Here is an 18,277-nt window from a genome sequence, read left to right as displayed (position 1 = left end):
TTTTGAGTATGCCAACATGTGCTCTTATTTTCTACAAACACACATTTTCTTAGTTTTCATTTTACATTTTAACACTGTCTTGTATATGTCTGTGTAAGTGATGCAAAGTATGCTCATTCTTGTCGTAATGCATGTAAATATATAAGTCTGCAAAAATACTATTATCATTTGTGTACACAGAATTTCGTAAACAATCGTACATGCACGTGGGCCTGCAGTTTTGTTTGTTTTACCTTGATGTGTTTTCCTTTTTTCCCCCTCCTTGTTCTCCAGAGGTTCCTAGTTTGAATCCGTGTCATGTGTTTCTGTTTGTCCTGTTTTGGATAAATGGATACACAGTTATGATACATTTCTCAAAGAGACCTACGTTTAGTCATTCATCCGACTGAGAGAACTAAAATATTAAGACTGACAACTGACAGCTTCACACTTCGGCCCGAACAAGTAACTACAGACGGGCGGAGTTTGCTCTCAACGTTTCTATGGTGTCAACCATGTATGTATGGTCTTAACAGCCAGTAACCGCGTCCGTGCGGCACACCCCGCGTAGAAATCAAGCGCTTCAGTTACACATGACGTCGCAGGCCAGACTAGCTGCATTCTCTTTGATTTTAGATGTTGAAGCTAACTGCCTTCCCTGGAAACTAAGAAGTCAGCGGAAAAAGCAGTAGGTAAAGAGATGCTCAGCTCCATTCGTCTGTTAATTTCAACCGTATTTGACTGACACTAACCCAACTCGAACTCGCGGCTTAACCGTTGCAACCGCAAATATCAAAGAGCTAACGTTAGCTTACCTGGAGCACGAATGTCTGGGACCATCCTGGCTTTCTTTACGAGTGCGGTACCCATCTCAAGATTTTGTTGCTGCTAAAGTTGCTGAACAGACAGTGGTTGCTAATACAAACCTATCGGATTGCAGGTGCATTTCTCGGCGACAGATTAGGATACTTTGAGTCGAAATCAAGTATGTGCATAGTAGGGAAAACAGGACTACCGTTAATGCCCATCAACTTAAAACCCTAGGCAGCTGTGGCGCGTAACTTCTTCCTCGTTCGTCGATTGGAGCGCTGCTCAGCGGTTCGGCGCTCAGTGCTGCCACGGGAGACCGAGGGCTATATTGCAACAACACCGTGATTTGAGAGCATTGTAGACCGATGCAATTTAGCTTCCACCCATCTATGGCAGCACAGAGAAACACTTAGAGGTAAGCGAGGAAGAAATTATGCTCCCATGTTGGATTCTACATGGGTTGTGTTGAGTTTAGCGGAACTGCACCGAAGTAAGTCGTGTTTTGTTACTTTACAAAACCCTGAAATCGACGTGAGGTACCCTGAACGGTTGCTGAATATAATAACTGCCCTCCGATGGAATTGTACAGCGTTTTGCACATTTGTCATTTTAGCAACCTAACCCTGCCAATCCTTCCAGGGTATGCCTGATATGAGAGCTGTATTTCGGAGGCTAGCTGACCCTATGATGCTTCTCTAAGTGGCTAAATGCCATGCATCGCTTACTGTAGCTAGACAGTTCTGCCTCGTTTTCGTTGTGTTACGTACGGTTAACTAAACCATAATTAAAAAGAGCAGTTACGGATCTTTTTTTACTGATCTCGAGTCAGAAGGCCTAACGCTAAAGTTACAGCCGGGGTGTACATTACTGTTCAGACACTTGTCTGGTTGGTCTCTGGCTGTTAACCAGAACACACCCCCTCCCCTTACATGTATGTTCAAAGGCAGGGCTGCAGCTTTAGAAGTTACATTAGTTTGTTGTTTTTCCATAGATAAATGTCTTCTCCAGCTCAAGCAGACGAAGATGAGGTGGAAGAAGAAGTGGAGTTCGTATCAGTAAGTGTACACTTCGTTAATCAGTAGGTTCAAAGTTGAAGATAATAAATTGCAACTGCTTACTTTCTGTGTGTTGACATTGATTGGACTAACTGTGCAATAACATATCTGTCTACCCTGATAGTCAGACTGACTTGCCATTTTACGTGATGGATATATCACATTTGACTCACTGAACAAATTAATCTTAATAGCAACTAATAGCGTAACTAGCAGTGATTCAGGCAAAGATCACCTTTGTTGTGATGGACTAGTAAACCTCAAGAAACCACTCTTTTTACATTGCACATAGTTTGAAGACTTATTTGATAACTGTAGGTGTAGATGTGTTTTTATGACACTTAATGACATGATGTCTTGTACTTTCTTCAGGAGGGCCCTCTCAGACCAGTATTGGAATGCATTGATCTGCTGAGTGACAGTGAGGATGAGGGATGTTCATCATTTACAGGAGTGGTGAGTGGCCTAATAGACCACTTTTCTTTATTAGATTGTTTGAATACTCGTATAGAGTTTCCTGAAATCGTTGTGCCCTCTCTCTCTCTAACATAGCTTGAGGATAAAATCACCCGACACAAAGCTCGTGTTACATCTACACTGGACAGACTGGCACAGCAGGTGGCACTAGAGAAGAAGGAACGAGCAGATAAATGCAGAGCGTTCAAGGTAATGACACTCCACTGTAAAATGAGCTGCTGTGTCATTTGTTGCTTGTTAGATTGTAATTTAACAAAACAAAATGACTGATGCTTATCACAAGTGCACATTTTTAACACAAAGTAATACAAAAGGAAAATAGTTAGGAATATAGTTCCAACTTTATGTTATCAGTACTGAAATAACTTCATTCTACTAGTGGTTCCATCCAAATATTCACATGTATTCAGCACATCTGCAGTGACAAAGGAAAGTATGTATGCCATATACACTTTGTGGGATCTGCTTTTCATCAAAATCATATGATCATCTTACAAATACTAAAATAGAGTGGTGCATTATTATGAAAGCATATTTACCACTCTGCAAAAATCAGTTAGCCCAGGCCAGTCTGTAGCTTCAGTGCTGCCAAAATCTCAGTAACAACTTTCTTAACAGCTGTTATTAGCATTTTTAATTCCTAAACTTAAGAATTCTAACTAGGAATTTTCTGTGTTATGTTGGTATATGGGGTCAACAGTGCCACCCAGTGGGCAGAATGGATTGAAAACAAATAAGTGGTGCAACCTACAGTGACAGGACAAACAGACAGTAAACAACATTATAGTGTTTTTCACTTACAGAACTAACATTATACACTTGTATGCCAGTTTATGCTCACATCTGTTTATCTGCCAGGTTTGTTAAAAAAAATTCTGTTCACTTGTTCATGTCTTAATGTTTTTTTTTTGTTTTGTTTTTTTTTTTCAGGAGAAGCAAATCTTACAAAAAGCTCATGGACAGCAGGAGTTGGCATTCAGTTCTGCAAATGGAATTAATCAGGAAGCAAAGCGCTGTGTAGACATGTGGTTAAAGATGCCAGGTAAATTTTTAATCTGGATCTGTTGCATTATCAGCAACGTTGTCACTCGGAAATCTGTGTTTTTCTTCTGTCATGTAGAGTTTTTATTTTTTTCCAGGGTACTATTAAGTGTTCCACCTGGTTATATTGTACCTTTGTGTTTATTTAGGTCTTCAGCCAGGAGTAATCGGTGTTGGTTCTGGTAGAAGGCGCAGACCTGCTTCTTTCCCCATAAAGAGTTCAACTAGACACACTTGTCCAGTGATTAACTGTGGTCGCATTTATGACAATGCGTCCCTCCTTGACGGCCACTTAAAAAGGTAATCATCTTCTGTTCATTTCAGTGTAGGTATGATGCTTTGAACCATTTTACTGAGTAAAATATTTTGTGTGCAGGTTTGATCACTCCCCCTGTGATCCAACTATCCATCTGAAGGGAAGTCCATCTGAGCTCTTTGCCTGTGTTGCCTGTGGTCAACATTTTCAGACCAAAGAAGCATGGAGGAAACATCTTGAGTCTAAGGTTTATGCGCACAAGACTCCCGCTCTGTGGATGTTTTATCAATTAGTTTTTGAAAGTCACAGTTCAATGTTGATGTATAGGAGTAATTTAATTCCAGACTATTCTGTTTTGAACCATAGGTGTCATCTACTGCCGATGCTCACAGCATCACTCAGACCTATCAGAGGATTGTGTGTTTTGCCTGTCCTGCCTGCTACCTCTTCTTCAACCTCAGAGATGAGTGTCTTCAGCATATGTCAGCCAAAAACCACTTCACAGAGGCTCTCACCATGCATGGTAAGGTTTAATGAACTATTTTATTTTCTCTACTTCTTCAATAATGCCTCATATTTCCAAAAAATTTCAAAAGTAATGGACTCAAAGAAGTGGATTTACAATGAGTTGGTTGCCATTTTAGTCTTATTTCATCTTGTTTTTTGTTCTTGTTTATTTTCCCTTTCTTGTTTAAGAACCCAGAGGAAGAGCACTGCCAGTTCCTGTCCCACAATATGTTAAGAATCGTCTCATCACTTTGTGCAAGGATACAACATTCAATGTCCGATGCTCTTTATGTCACCAAGTACTGATCTCACATCAGGCAGCTCAGGCTCACTTCAAGTAAGTTTTGTTACTTTTGTGACATGCACTGATTTTGTGCACATTTCTGCTGGACTCTTTGTGTGGGACTGACTTTTTACTGTTTTTTCTTTATTTTTTATTTTTTTTTATTATTTTATTTTTATTTTTATTTTTCAGTGTGTACTGCAGACAGGGCTGTGCGGTGGCCAAGGCTGATAAAACAATAGTGCAGGTGATGAAACAGCTGCAAGTGCAAGGGCAGTGCTCCCTCTGCTGTAAAATCTTCCTCAGCCAAGCTGAAATTGAGAAACACAAAGAATCGACCCAGCATGATGTGGAGGTCAACCAAACAATGGAGAAAGCACTTCTTCAGCTCTGCAGGTTTGATGAAATTCAACACACCCAGAGAGCTAAAGAATGGAAAAGACTATCCACTGGCCTTGAAACACCTTTTGAGAAAAGAAAACAGAAGAGAAATGATTGTGAAAGATTTCCGACCAAACGGCAGAGGCTCAGCCCAATTGTGAATGGCAGCACTAGCAGAAACTCAGCAACAGCATGGTTCTGTGAGTGTGGTCTACAGTTCTCAGAGGAGGCCACAGCCAGTAAGCATCTCTTGGCTGTGAACCAGATTTTCCATCAGTGTGGCGTGTGTGGCAAACACATGGGAGAGTCTTCAATTACCCGCCTGCATATGAGTCGCTTTCATGGGGGAGCTCATCTCTCCAATTTCCTCTTCTACTGCCGCAAGTGCAAAGTGGAAATGCCTCGGTATGAAGATATCCTGTTGCACGTGTCAGAAGCTCACAGTGGACACACCTACTTCACAGAACAAGAGGTGTCTGAGGAGGATGCCACAGTCATCGATGCCAAGCCGTCCACCAGTAGCGTAGTCCCCAAACATTCGTCCTCTAAGTCCACAGTCCAGCAGAACACAGTAGAGCCATCCTCTTCAAAGGCTGACCAGACTTGGATGTGCAGGATGTGTGAGGACATCTTTGACTCTGAAGTGGCCGTCCACAAACACTGCAGTGACGTGAGCAGTCACAGCTTTCAGAGGTTCATCTGTGGACACTGTCCTCAGAAGTTCTTTAAAGAGTCCACTGTACGTAGACACTGTGTGAATGAGCATGATGGGCAGATAAAGAGCTCCCACTTCTGCGGTCTCTGCGACAGCATGCAATTTGAATCTGAAGCGGAGTTCCTGGCGCACTACAAGAGTCTTCACAGTAAGGACTATTACTGTATGGATGATGTTGAAGTTGTTCAGCCTACCATTACTGAAAGCACCAGTCAGCCCACATGCCCATGCATGGGTTCAGAAAAGAGCAAAGAGGAAATGAAAGCTACATACACACAGTGCATGAGGAATCTGGCCGCTAAAGGGGAATGTCAGTATGTGTGCGCTCCTTGTGGGGTGTCTGTGCAATCCTACGCACAGATCAAGACTCACGTCCACACAAAACACGCAGCCTTGAACCTGGACAAGACGTTTGATGTAGAATGCAAAGCTTGCCAGGAGAGTTTTGTGGGTGTACCGAGTTTCCATAAACACTATCACTCCCAGCACTGCACGCTGGAACCCTGCACGAGCTCCAGGACCTGCGAGAAAGACATGAAAGCAGAACCTACCACCGTAAAAATACTCAATGCTGTGGAGATCGAACCAGACAACAATGGTAAATCAGTTTACATCACATTTTTGACATTTATCATCTATGTCTACGTACAGCATTTTTATATTGTCATTTGCAGAGAGTGAAGATGAAACGCGGGTGAAGTTTTCGAACATCTGTCAAGCCAACAAAGAGAGTGAGGCAAATGAAAGTAGGCAATAAACAATAAATAGACACTGTTTAACTGATGCCAGCAGATGCAGCAAAACATCGTTTTAAAAAATCTAGGTGTTATTTGACATCACATTTTGGTGCTTCTATTAAGAATTTTTTCCAAAAGCTATGAAATACAGTATGTCCAACATGAAACTGACTCAGATATTGATCAAATTATGACTAAGCACATGGTATTACATCTGCAAGCTGAATGTTATGAAATGCCTTTCACTCTGTATACAATATAGACATGTATGATGACATGAATCGTGTACAAAGTAGAGTATTAATACAGCTTTTAATGAACCAGATGATTTTTTTTATTGTGTATTCTATTACAGATGCTTCAGATGATGAGATGAAGCATGCACTGTCTTTGATTAATGAGGAAGAAGCAAGAGAGTCAGCAGGTACAGTATAAAAGAAAATAAATGTCTGCCCAAGATACTAGTGCACTTAATAATGTTAATGACGTGCATGTTTTTTTGTTTGTTTGTTTGTTTTACAGAGTTGGAAGAAGCGCTTAAAAGAAGTCTTGTGGAATACTAATGACTTGAAAGCTTTTTGTGATGCAGTTCATCAGACATTGAAATGTTTTGTACAAGGTAATTGTGTTCAGAATATATTAAATAAATGTTAGCTGTTATTTTACTTTGTCTACATTTTTAATCATTTTAAAATTAATATGGGACATCATAGTCTCCATTTTAGAATTCTTCTCTACTTCAAGCACCACTCAGATCATTGGCAGATGCCATGTTCTGGAAGGCTGGTTTGTGACTGCTGGTTTGAGATTTATGTGCAGTCCTCTGTTGTGGAAGACTCACTTCTGTGTCGACACATGTGCTATAGATGGTATCGATGACACTGCAAGATGCCATGGCTGAACTAGTGACCACAGTGTGTCTCCAGTTGCAGTCTGACTGTTCACTGCAGACATTATATCCAGTGTTTTGTTTGCAGCGGTCTTTCCTGAAGTGCTGTCATATAGGTCCTGAACTTAATGTGATGGAATATTAGATCATTCCTCTAAAATGAAAACCACGCATTATTGTCTTTATCATGTTGCTCAGGAGTCAACAGTATTCAGAGAGCCATTAATCTGCTGTGTTACAGAAAAGTGATAATGTGATACAAAGGATACGCAGTGCACTACACCCATCTGGATGAAGATAAAAGGAACTTTGGAGACTGGCTGTTGCACCAAATTATTTTTGTGCACTGGCTTAAATATGAACACTCTCCCAGTGGAAGTCCTGTATAAGTACAGCTGCAGTTCTGGAAACAGCTTTTTGGGCTCTGATAGTTTCTCCTCTTGTCTTTAAAATGACTATTTGGTGACTGGTGGATTCACACTCCAAATTGGCAGTAAGATGTATTTTGTGTTGATGCATCTTAATTGGGATATACATGAATTTCCTAAATAGGTTTCATTTGCTTGTTTGCTTTTCCGCATCTTCTTAGTCACTTGCATAATTTATGATTCTGACAAGGTAGATTATAGGTCAAAGATATAATAAAGGAAACTGTCCAGTATACTAAAATAGTTTTGAGAAAATTGTCCTGGTGGTAAAACTGAGAGTTTTTATGGTTTGTACCCTCCTAATTGTAGGATTTAGCACCCTTCAACTACAGTTCAACCACTAGTGAGAAATCCCTCTAATTCTCTTTCAGTAGGTGAGCGATATTTAGAGAAGTATCCATAAAATACATTATCTTTGTAACATTTTAATCAATGATAGAAATCAGTTCAATCAGTGTTTCAAGAGTATTTTAAAAAGTTTTTGCCTGTCATCTAATTTTCCAGTTATTTTTAACTAGTTAAAATGAAAACCCAGCCATCTCTTGTCTGCTTTAAGCCAGGGTTCCAGAAACTGTAAAAGTTAGTGTTGTGATAGAACCAAACTAAAAACATGGGACTATATAATTTGATCTAAAAACGTGACACTTGTCAAAGCAGTTATTTTTACACATATGTAAATTATAGTATTCTTGGGGATCCACTGCAGCTTCTCAGTGACCTATAGGGCGTCCTCGGACCCGATTTTGGGAACCACTGTTCTGTGATCTGGACTCCTCGGGAAACTTCTGTGAGGAGCGAGAGAAGGAAGTCGCAGCCCATGTTAGGAAATGTTCTCCCTGAGGCTCTGCTGCTGCAACCGGTGGACTCACTACTGTCAGCTGGACGCCTCAGAGTGTTGATCGCACACCGGATTTACTCTCGGAAACGGACCATAATAATAATAACACCACCATCATGGCTCAGGCAAAAATCCAGGCGAAAATGAACGACCCCCCCTGCAGCAAGTTCAGCAGGACGCTGTCCATGGCTGATCGCTCCGTGCGACTCCTGGAAAGTTTGGATCAGCTTGAAATGAGGTACAGTTAGGCAACAGGCCTTTCCATGTGCGCTGTACACAGTACACTTGAGCTGTCCGGAGCATTATCGTTTGTATGTGTACGGCTGCTCATGCCTCTTTTTAAGTCATTCCGGCTCTTGAGCAAACAAACATAATCCTAACTAGAAGAGAGAAAATGATTGTGGAACTTTTAAAAACGCAGCAAATCACGTCTGACAGAAATATTTGATGACAAAACAATAAGTGGGTGTGGATGATCATAAAATATTAACAACTCTTCACACTGTACCCTGACGTGGATTGACTGTGATTGTCCCGTTCATCCTCTTAGAATAACAAACCCGTTATTTTTGCAGTGAAATGATGTGGGTTTAAGTGAATGGCCGTGGTTGTGACTTGCTTCTGTCTCTGTCAGGGTGGAGGCTTTACGCGAAGCAGCATCGGCCATGGAGCAGGAAAAGGAGTGCATCCTGGAAATGATTCAGTCCATTCAGAACAGTCAAGAAATGCGTAACATCTGTGCTGGTAAAGGCTGCTGACTCCAACAACTTTACTGTGTCCTTTTTACCACTGATTTTACAGAGTGTTATGCACATTGCTTATCTGTATAATATTCAATAATCCACGCATCTGTGTAGTTGTTGTAACATTGTTATCCAATGAGGTTATGCTTGGGTGGGGGCGTTCAAGAACCCCAAGGGATTTACAAAGAACAACATGATAGTTTTTGCACCCCACCCAAGAAAAGATACAAGTTTGCATTAACCCAGATTCACAGACTTTGTTTTTCTTCTGGTTAGATTGTGTATAATGTATTATGTCTCTATTATGAGTTTGTAGTTTGTTGTATTATATATACACTCTTTGGATGGTGGGAGGAAACTTGAGTGCAGACATGCAAACTCCCCCTATAGTTAAGATGAGGACAAGAACCTTGTTGTGAGGTAACATTTAGTCAGTGTGTTACAATGGGTTGCACAGACTTTTTATCATCATGTCCACTACTGTGTTACTAGGGTTTTATTTATTTGAAGACTCAGCACTGATTATTCTCTTGCTTTATATCTTCTAGGGGAGAAAGAGGAGTTAAATTTAACTGCAAACCGTCTAATGGGCCGGACGCTGTCTGTGGAGATCTCTGTTGGCACGATCAGAAACTCCCAGCAGGAGGATGCGTTGCGCAAGGCCACATCTATAATAGATGAAATAGTGAAAAAGTTACTGGATGACATGGACGGTAGCCGACAGCAGCTGCTGTCCCTGCACGCGGCCTGTGTGACTGAGGCAGCGGCCGTCCCCATCAACCAAAAGTTTCAGGCCATAGTGATCAGCTGTGCTCTGGAGGACCAGAAGAAGATCAAGCGAAGGCTGGAGACTTTGTTGAGGAACGTTGAAAATGCTGAGAAGAACATCAAGATCATGGATCACCAAAAACTAGCCAATGGGAGTCAATAAGACCTGTCACCAAAACATAAAATGTGTCTTACATGCCACTAACCTCACGAGAACTGTTGTAATCCTGTACTAACTATTTACAAAATCTATGGAGTCCCTATGGGGCAAATTACAGTGATACTGAACCTTAGGGCCAAAAATACAGTAAAGCACAACCCACCAGTGAACAGGCATCATTATTCTCCCTGAGGGAATATTAGTGATTTCTGTGCACTATTGAGTTTTACTTTCAAATTATCATCATTTCCATTGACCTACTTAATATGGATTGTTTCCATTGTGTAAACCCACTGCACAGCGTCTTCACATATGCACTTCAAACAGAAAAAAAATACAGTAGCACAGTGCTTCACTGGAGGTTTGCTCAGTTTATTGGAAAATTGCGCAGATTATCAACCTATAATTAAGTGACTATAATGTGTCAGTAAATAGTCTACCAGGGTGATACAGCAAGTTGATGGAGCAGTTAAGGTCAGAAAGTTGTTCAGTGAATCCAGTGTTAAACTATCTTTTTCTGTTTCACCTTTTAAAATCAGACACTTGGTTATTAAGGATTTTGGATGTGCACACACTACCTCTTTGTGTGAAGGCAACACAAATCACATTATGCTGTGGATTTTAGTTCATATTTGCACAAAGCTGTTTTTAAAATTCAACTGTGTGTCAAAAAAGTAAATAAAGAATACTAATAAATGAATATGCCAAGGGTGGCCTGTTACTGTAATAGATGGGAATACAACAGGTAGTTTTCAGGGGACCTACACTACATAGGTTCTAACACCCTAAATGGATGATTGCCTGTTCTCTCCACTTAATTATCCAGTAATATATACGTTTTATGCTATTCTATAGACTGTAGCCTGTTTGCATTAAAGATATTTTTTTAAATGGAGACAGCCAAAACATTTACTGTATGAAACAACAACATAAATGATGGTCACACAGTGCTATAGTCACATGCTAATCAACTATAACCATCTTGGTAAGTTGTACTAAAAAGTCTTAACTCAAGGCCCAGGGGTTTTCAATCACATTTCATGTACCTCCTCTATGGATGGTGCTTGAGCAAACTCCCATCTGTTGAGGAAGAATGTGACATGTGGTTGAAAGCTCTGAGGAAAGCTAGTAAGCAAACCTTGAGTTACATTTTTCTTCTGTCAAACTACTGTGTCATGACCAAACTTCCACATCTATCTCGGTTACTCCAATAACGATCATTCAAAGGTGGACACCATCGCAACACCATGTGCACTTTTGTGATTATCTAGCCTTGTTTACTTACCTGAACAAAATATAGTTAAAAGATAATGGTCAGAAGAGTACGTTCATTTGAAATTACACACGAGATGTCCAAGAAAAAAAGTAAAGTTTTATTTAAGTCAGATTACCATCAACTTCACCCCCCAAACTTAACATCAGGTGCACAAGTTGTGTGGCACACTTCAAGTTGTACATTTGTAACTGCTGAAAACAAAAATCCAACAATGAGTGCTGTTTTTGTCAAACTGTAAGTATACATATGTTGGTTTGTCTATCTAAATGCGTGTAATTGGTTTATGAAGTTGTGAGTGAAAAAACAGTAAGACACAAAGATTATTACAACACCTGAGTGACAGCACATAAGTATGGTTAGTTTTAACTTATGGTTCTTTAAGATTATATGCCATCTTAATGATAAAGTGCGCTAACTCCATTCAGTCAAAAAGCAAAAAAGGCAAAGTAAACACAATGTTACAAGTAAGAGAGAGCTTCAGAAAGAATTATTTACAGATTTACTGTGCAGGCAGTTTTAAACAAACAGCAAGAGTAGGATTAAAATGCCAACTAGTGGTCAGTGGGGGAGAATGTAAACAAGGACAAGGCATTGTGGCATTGCAACCATGGTTGAACATTTACTGATATGGAAAAAGGCATGCATGCATTAGTTATGCCACTGTTTCTTCTTCTTTTTTTCTTCAAAACCAAACTGTTTACATATAACCAAATGAGAAAGCTTGAAGTATGACGCTACCTTTGTTCCAATGGTACAACTGTTAAACATACTTTAAACCCATTACAATAGGCTATGAAGTGAAAAAAATGACTATCTTCAGTCCCATCTGAACGTCATTTGATTATTGAATGAGCCTCTTACACAGATCCAAGATCAGTTACAAAACTTTTAGAAAGATATAAACATGCACGCACATGTAATCATCCCAGAGGTCCTATGTGTTCTAATTCCATGTAAAATACTTATTATCTATTAATAAAGAAATGTTAATTTTAGACAGGCAATCTAATATAAGCCTTTACCACAGATTTCTTTGTGCTTGGTTAAACCGACATCTTTCAGATAATGAGTTTTGGGGGGAAAAAAATATAAAAATGCTTGATGCAGACAAATTAATAACATATAGTCATATCTATCTGTGCTTAGGACTGAGAATTAGTTTGAGACATTATTTTTGGAGTACCCTCATGTAGTGAGAAGAAACTGGATTTCCTTGCATATTCAGGCACTTCAACAGAAAAATATCCAATCCTGATGGTCAGCTTTTTGTAACACCTTCAGAGAGTAAGGGTTTATGCTCTGCTTTAGACTCCATACTAAAGATACAGATGCTACTGAGCAGTGAGCGTTCAGTCTTTCCAACTCTCTATTCCCACTCCTTATCCCTTTCCCCCATCAAAAAGCAGCAGAATGATATTAACAAAATTGTAATAACAGATAAAATACTACACAAGCCAAACCAAAAAATAAAAACAAAAGTCTTGTACCATATTTAGTGTGTGAAATGTTAGAAGTATAGTGAAAACAGAATACATAGGTATTGAATCTTTTTTACTGAGGCTAACCAATGAGTTACTCAAAGCTGTACCAAAATCAAAGAAAAGCTCAGTTCAATATGAAATATGTCAAATGTAAACAACTGAAATCAAAACATAGTGCCATAACTGATTGTGACTTACTATACTACAACTCAAAGAGCAGAGTATTATTAATTCAACTCATGATTTACATCATAAAGTCCTAGACTTTGAGAAAGTCTTTGTGAAAAGAATTTGGTTAACAAATCTGTAAATAAGTGGATCATAAGCAGACATAAAGGACTATTTAGTGTCAAGAGTTATTGATATTTGGTTATACACAGGAGCACATTCTATTAATTCCATGTTACATCCAAATCACTGCAGTGTTTATATCTAACTACAGCTCAGAAAATGGAAATTTGGCACTATGTCAACACTTAAAATATCACTCAACACTGTTGTGATTCGTACAAAAATACTTCTGCACAGAGAATTAACTCTGGATTCGATAGTGTTTTTTTCCACGATAAACAGTATAGTCTGAACCATATTCTGTTGACAGTTAGAAAAATATGGTACAAAATAATCTGTGTATCTTCTACAATACATGCAAACATATTGCACGGTTGAAATGTCAAACACATGAATGGATGACCAGGAGCAAATGTTTTCACAGAGCAAGAGTGCAACCTTTGCTGTTACATATTTTGATGAGAGGCTTGTATATCAAGTCATATTCAAAAGAAAAAAGAAAAAAAACACCAGCACCCACAGACAGTTGTTTTTGGGCGGGTTGGTTAAATTCATGACATAACATACTGTAGCTGCAGCTGTTACTTAAAGAAACCACAAGGAGGACCCAAGATTGTACAAACACTGACATTTTGTGTGCACATCATTGATGGAGATTCCAGGGCTGAACCAAAAGAAATTCAACCATCAGTTTGGGGATAGAGATTTAACATCAGGTTATTAAAGTAATATAGAGTAGTATTTCCCAGTCTGTATGGGCTTTGGTCTCTAAATGTGGCTACCTCCATTGAATAGAACAATGACCCATCTAGTCTTAGAAACAATAGTCTGTCACTAAAATTAAATGATTCTATCTAAAGTAGGCTGCAACTTCCAAAAGGATTTTTACTCTTCTTGGTCCTTTGTTTGTTAGGTCTCAAAGTGATGACTTCTCTGCCATTGCTGGAGTTCTGGTTGCAGACGTTACTACTTGTGGTATTAAAAACACCTTTGGGAAAATGCAATTTATGAGTATCGTCATCTCATTTAAGAAAAAACGTAAAATGTGACATAAAAGGTGATTTGCAGAAAGATTTCTTACCTATTTTATTGCTTGTCGTGTGGACCACCTCAGTCTCCTCTGCTGTTTGCTGTTTGAGTCGCTGAAGATACTTCTCAGCTAAGTACTTAAAAACTAAAAAGAGAGAAAAAAAGAAATGTTAGGACAGTAACATTTAGAATAAGTCTGTTTCACTTGCATAAAAACATTATTTTCAGTAACCCACCCTCAGTGACATTAAGGTCCTCTTTCACTGAAGCTCGATAAAATCTCAGTTTAAGTCTTTTAGCCAAAGCTTCTGCCTCCTCGCTGCAATGCAAGCAAAGAAAATACATTTCTTGAATTTATGGTATGATATTCACAGGCATTACAATTTGTCCTTAACACTGTGGGATATTTGCAATAAAAGAAAACTTACTTTTTTATAACAGTCTCTTCCAGGAGATCAATTTTGTTCTGCACCAGAACTGTGGGAATATCTCCAACCTCTGCCTCCACCTTCTCCCTCCAGCTGTCAATAGCCTGAAATGACTCCCTGTCTGTGGTAGAGAAGACTAGTACACATGCTTGAGCACCTGGAATGCAAGACAACACACCATGACAAATCATGTTTTCAAGCTGTTAACTCTTAAAAAAACAAAAGCCTTAATTTATTCTGATATGAGTATGATACATAATTAATCTTCCCTGAAGACATAAAAACGCTGTCAACTTCAGAACAGCTTCACTGGAGATTCACTTTTTAGACATGTTTGCAGTGCTGTGTATGCCAGAGCATGTGCTTTGGTTAAGTGCTGTGCTGCCAGTAAACCATAAAATCTGTGACAAATAACCTCAGCGGTCAGGGAGGTCAGTGACCCAAAGCAGGTCTTACCTCGATAATAGGCCTTGGTGATAGCATCGAATTCCTCCTGTCCAGCTGTGTCCCAAAGCATTAGTCGGACCTCTTCATCATTTACACTGAAAAGATTTGCAGCCGATGAGGGAAAAGTATGTAATAATTTCTAGTTAGTATAACAACATCCTTCCCAGCATAGCACAGCAGACTTTTCTGTAATATTAATGTATGTTTGCCAAACCTTCACTTGTGAGAGCTGTATCTTGTGACAGAACATATTAACATCTTATCTCACTGTTTGCTAATTAAATTCTACTAAAATCATGCATCTTATAAGATCCTCAATAGTAAAGTTAAAAAATCCTTTATTAATGAAATTGCTGTCTGTGAGTTTTGCAATAACTTCAGAAAAATTGCAATATATGACTTAACTGTAGTACATCAGAGCCCAGCAGTAACTTAATACTGGCTAAAACTGACAGGAATGAGAGCTTCTGTGCGGCTTACATTATCTGCCTTTCCAGGAAGTCCACTCCAATGGTCTTTTTGTAGTCCTTAGTGAATATGCCCTTGCAGTAACGCTGGATCATACTGGACTTGCCAACAGCTCCATTGCCGACTACGACCACCTTGATGGCCACTTCCATGTCCTCTTCCAACATGGTGGCGTTGTCTGGCTGGTTTTCTCAGTTCCACTCTCCCTGGGTAGTTTCAGTGATGTGACACAAACACATATACCACCTGGAAAAGTAAAATAAACAAAACACTGATGTGTGGCACATAAAACATATCCAGCAAAAACAGCAGCGCTCTTCCATATTCCAAACTGATCAATGCAATCGGAGACAACAAACACAACAATTTTTGTTTTACAAAATCAGTCTAAAGCAGTTGGTTCTTCCATTTGGTCAACAGCCAAAAGTCTAAAAGGATCCAACTTTAATCTTTATATCTCATCCAATTTGAAATTTTATTACTTCCAGCACTACAGGTTACCATAAGAATTTTATTAGGGAGGAGGTACACTGATAAATGGCTTTATGACTGAAATTGTCCTTTAATGTGTGTTCTAAAATTGAACAAATGATTGTAAACTTTATAGGGAACTTATTTGGAGCGACTGCACAGTGTGTTTATTCTTCCATTAGCACTGAGAGCAGCAGACTCCACATAGCAACTGGGTCTTCCACAATTATATGCGTGTAGCTGCTGAGTGCAATGCTAAACAACATATTGAGAGAAAGCTGTTCCCAATGGACACTGACAACCTGCTGTGTGACTGTGGTGTCCAACAGCCGGTCTGTATTTGAGTCACAATATGTATTGCGGTAGAAGATATTATTCATCAGCCATAATTGGGCTCCATGATGCAGCCGTCATTATGACACAGTAAAACAACCTGCGCTTTATTTGCACACTCAAGTCCATTCATTTCAAGTTTTTCAAATTAACTGATCATGAAATGTAAACTCTAGATTTAGATTCCACCCTGAGAGGCAATCTCCATAGTTGATCAAACTCATGTTAAGTAAAGTCTCAGACCCCCTTTTTTCTTTCAGCTTGCCATCTCACAAACCAAGTTAAACATTTGCAGTTCTTTCATACCTCAATCTAATTATTCTACAAGGTGTGCTGCAACATTACAAAGTAATATGTCAGACTTCTCCCACAATGATTTCTAAAATACCTGACAATGCCAGATAGAAATGACAGTTCCCAGTTCCAGTTAGACCACCCATTACCATCAACTCCAGTATGACAAACACTAATTACATGGTGAAACAGATCATTTCAATACATCCGCAGACAATTCTTTCTATATTGTGGGACTTCTGGTTATCATATTTTGCCACCTACAATGAGATCATTATTTCCCCATTCATGCCATGAAGCCATAACAGAGAATCTGTCTCATACATAATATGGTATCTTATGCATTACAACCCAACATATAAATCAACTCTGGTAAGTATGTCGAGGATAATACAACTCCCCTCCTAGACAGTGAGTCATCTTCACAGATTCACCGTTACTTTACCAAGGCCTCATGGCGGCCACTGCTGAAGCCAACATTATAGGGTACAGTGAGAATTAAGTTATGATAATGTTGTGGGATGTAAGTACTTCTTTCTGTCGCGGTTTACTCTTGCTGCAGGTGAGGCAGTATTCCCAAAGTCTGTGAGGGGGATTAAGCGTTCAGAAAACTTTTCATTGTGCTTTATTAACCCAGCTCCGGCTCCTTCGCCTTGGTCAAGATATGACCTGTTGAATAGCAGCCTTAAGTACCGAGCAGCTGCTGGTGTAGTCCGTTAAAGCTGAATGAAGGAAACGTTGCTGGCCAGCAAGGATTAAGAGCTAGCAAACCCACAGAGCGGGCAATTTCTTACCTGTAAAATCACGTTACGACTCATCCGATGTCCGCCAACATTAGATGACCTAACCAGCCAGATAACCCGCAATCACATATCTACATATCTCCCTCGGCTTTTCTCAGTGGGAAGAGGACGGTAATGACTCTGGTGCTAAGGTTACCTAGCTAAGGTTAGCCACTTTTCCCAGAGAAAAGAACCTTCTGCTCCGCCCGTTAATGGTATCTAGCTTATGGCTGCACAGAGACAGCGTCCTCCGCTTCAGAGCGGCAGATAAAGTTTAATTAACGTCGACAACTTAGTAATATCTGTGACATTTTCGGGATGAAAATTACTATCTGTTGGCATTACTGTCTGTCGGCGATCCTGCGTTTCGGCTAACTACGTTGCGCATGAGAGTAGCTAACCAGGCAACTGGCTAGCTCGCTAATGTTTGTTGCTAAGCAGCAGAGTCAAAGAGTGCCCAAAGCAAGAGAGTCAACATGAAACACACGTCTCGACTGAGGAGTCTTGGGAACATTTGTAGTTCTTAAATCACGACTGTAAATGTGGAGGTCCTTGACATTTCGTTACATCTGTAATTCCCTCGTATGCAGCCCCTGAAGACTTATGTCATGATTACACTAACATATCGTTCAAAAAATGTTTCTCAATGAAAAAACATTTGAAAAAGGAAAATAAAAATAACTCATTAATTACACTGATATTTTTTCCACAACTATCATATGTGTTGTTTGTGTGTTTTCATCTCTGTGTTGGAAGAAGTATTCAGATACTTAATAAATAAATAAATAAAGTACAAACACAGCAATAAAAAAACTCCAATGCGAGTAACAGATCTTCTTCAATAAAAATCGTGCTTAAGTAAATGTATATCTTAAAAAGCAAAATAGTATAGTTAGAGGAGTATAGTAGG

The 18,277-nt window shown here is 39.4% G+C and overlaps 3 protein-coding genes across 9 annotated transcripts; 2 read left to right on the top strand and 1 right to left on the bottom strand.

The window, feature by feature from the left end:
- Positions 1 to 399: 399 nt before the first annotated feature.
- On the top strand, positions 400 to 7,856 carry znf451 (zinc finger protein 451). 7 transcript variants are annotated; one of them, XR_007814784.1, is made up of 14 exons: positions 1,197 to 1,279; positions 1,781 to 1,844; positions 2,217 to 2,300; positions 2,397 to 2,510; positions 3,252 to 3,363; positions 3,512 to 3,662; positions 3,739 to 3,865; positions 3,985 to 4,141; positions 4,315 to 4,462; positions 4,601 to 6,102; positions 6,179 to 6,250; positions 6,597 to 6,665; positions 6,764 to 6,860; positions 7,372 to 7,856. XR_007814784.1 is itself a non-coding variant. In XM_018689888.2 (13 exons), exons 2-13 carry the CDS (start codon positions 1,785 to 1,787, stop codon positions 6,802 to 6,804), a joined length of 2,637 nt encoding a protein of 878 aa, XP_018545404.1. In that variant the 5' UTR covers positions 400 to 667; positions 1,781 to 1,784; the 3' UTR covers positions 6,805 to 6,906. The 7 variants fall into 7 exon arrangements, 6 of the variants coding, with proteins under 6 accessions (XP_018545404.1, XP_018545402.1, XP_018545403.1 ...); XM_018689888.2 differs by lacking the exons at positions 1,197 to 1,279; positions 7,372 to 7,856 and adding an exon at positions 400 to 667 and having other exon boundaries at positions 6,764 to 6,906; XM_018689886.2 differs by lacking the exons at positions 1,197 to 1,279; positions 7,372 to 7,856 and adding an exon at positions 400 to 671 and having other exon boundaries at positions 6,764 to 6,906.
- Positions 7,857 to 8,055: 199 nt separating this feature from the next.
- bag2 (BCL2 associated athanogene 2) lies at positions 8,056 to 10,767 on the top strand. Its single transcript, XM_018689892.2, has 3 exons — positions 8,056 to 8,634; positions 9,031 to 9,140; positions 9,688 to 10,767. The coding sequence occupies exons 1-3, from the start codon at positions 8,513 to 8,515 to the stop codon at positions 10,068 to 10,070; spliced, it is 615 nt and encodes a 204-aa protein (XP_018545408.1). The 5' UTR covers positions 8,056 to 8,512; the 3' UTR covers positions 10,071 to 10,767.
- Positions 10,768 to 11,419: 652 nt separating this feature from the next.
- rab23 (RAB23, member RAS oncogene family) lies at positions 11,420 to 18,066 on the bottom strand. Its single transcript, XM_018689894.2, has 7 exons — positions 17,380 to 18,066; positions 15,500 to 15,733; positions 15,029 to 15,114; positions 14,573 to 14,729; positions 14,381 to 14,463; positions 14,197 to 14,289; positions 11,420 to 14,103 (listed from the first exon to the last, which is right to left on the bottom strand). The coding sequence occupies exons 2-7, from the start codon at positions 15,652 to 15,654 to the stop codon at positions 13,970 to 13,972; spliced, it is 708 nt and encodes a 235-aa protein (XP_018545410.1). The 5' UTR covers positions 15,655 to 15,733; positions 17,380 to 18,066; the 3' UTR covers positions 11,420 to 13,969.
- Between the last annotated feature and the right edge of the window lie 211 nt (positions 18,067 to 18,277).

The sequence above is a fragment of the Lates calcarifer genome, linkage group LG16_LG22, assembly GCF_001640805.2.
Source record: "Lates calcarifer isolate ASB-BC8 linkage group LG16_LG22, TLL_Latcal_v3, whole genome shotgun sequence".
NCBI classification, from domain to species: domain Eukaryota; kingdom Metazoa; phylum Chordata; class Actinopteri; family Centropomidae; genus Lates; species Lates calcarifer.
Note: the sequence above shows the minus strand (reverse complement) of the source record. Positions and strands in the feature narration are given on the sequence as shown.

Bases quoted from the DNA above. Each gene is read 5' to 3' on its own strand.
- rab23 (XM_018689894.2), bottom strand. From the start codon at position 15,654: ATGTTGGAAGAGGACATGGAAGTGGCCATCAAGGTGGTCGTAGTCGGC. The intron at 14,464-14,572 runs GTAAGTTTTCTT...CTTGCATTGCAG, and splicing joins GAAGAGACTGTTATAAAAAA to CGAGGAGGCAGAAGCTTTGG. The intron at 14,104-14,196 runs GTAAGAAATCTT...ATTTTCCCAAAG, and splicing joins CACGACAAGCAATAAAATAG to GTGTTTTTAATACCACAAGT.
- znf451 (XM_018689888.2), top strand. From the start codon at position 1,785: ATGTCTTCTCCAGCTCAAGCAGACGAAGATGAGGTGGAAGAAGAAGTG. The intron at 2,511-3,251 runs GTAATGACACTC...TTTTTTTTTCAG, and splicing joins ATAAATGCAGAGCGTTCAAG to GAGAAGCAAATCTTACAAAA. The intron at 6,666-6,763 runs GTACAGTATAAA...TTTGTTTTACAG, and splicing joins AGAAGCAAGAGAGTCAGCAG to AGTTGGAAGAAGCGCTTAAA.
- bag2 (XM_018689892.2), top strand. From the start codon at position 8,513: ATGGCTCAGGCAAAAATCCAGGCGAAAATGAACGACCCCCCCTGCAGC. The intron at 8,635-9,030 runs GTACAGTTAGGC...TGTCTCTGTCAG, and splicing joins TTGGATCAGCTTGAAATGAG to GGTGGAGGCTTTACGCGAAG. The intron at 9,141-9,687 runs GTAAAGGCTGCT...TATATCTTCTAG, and splicing joins AATGCGTAACATCTGTGCTG to GGGAGAAAGAGGAGTTAAAT.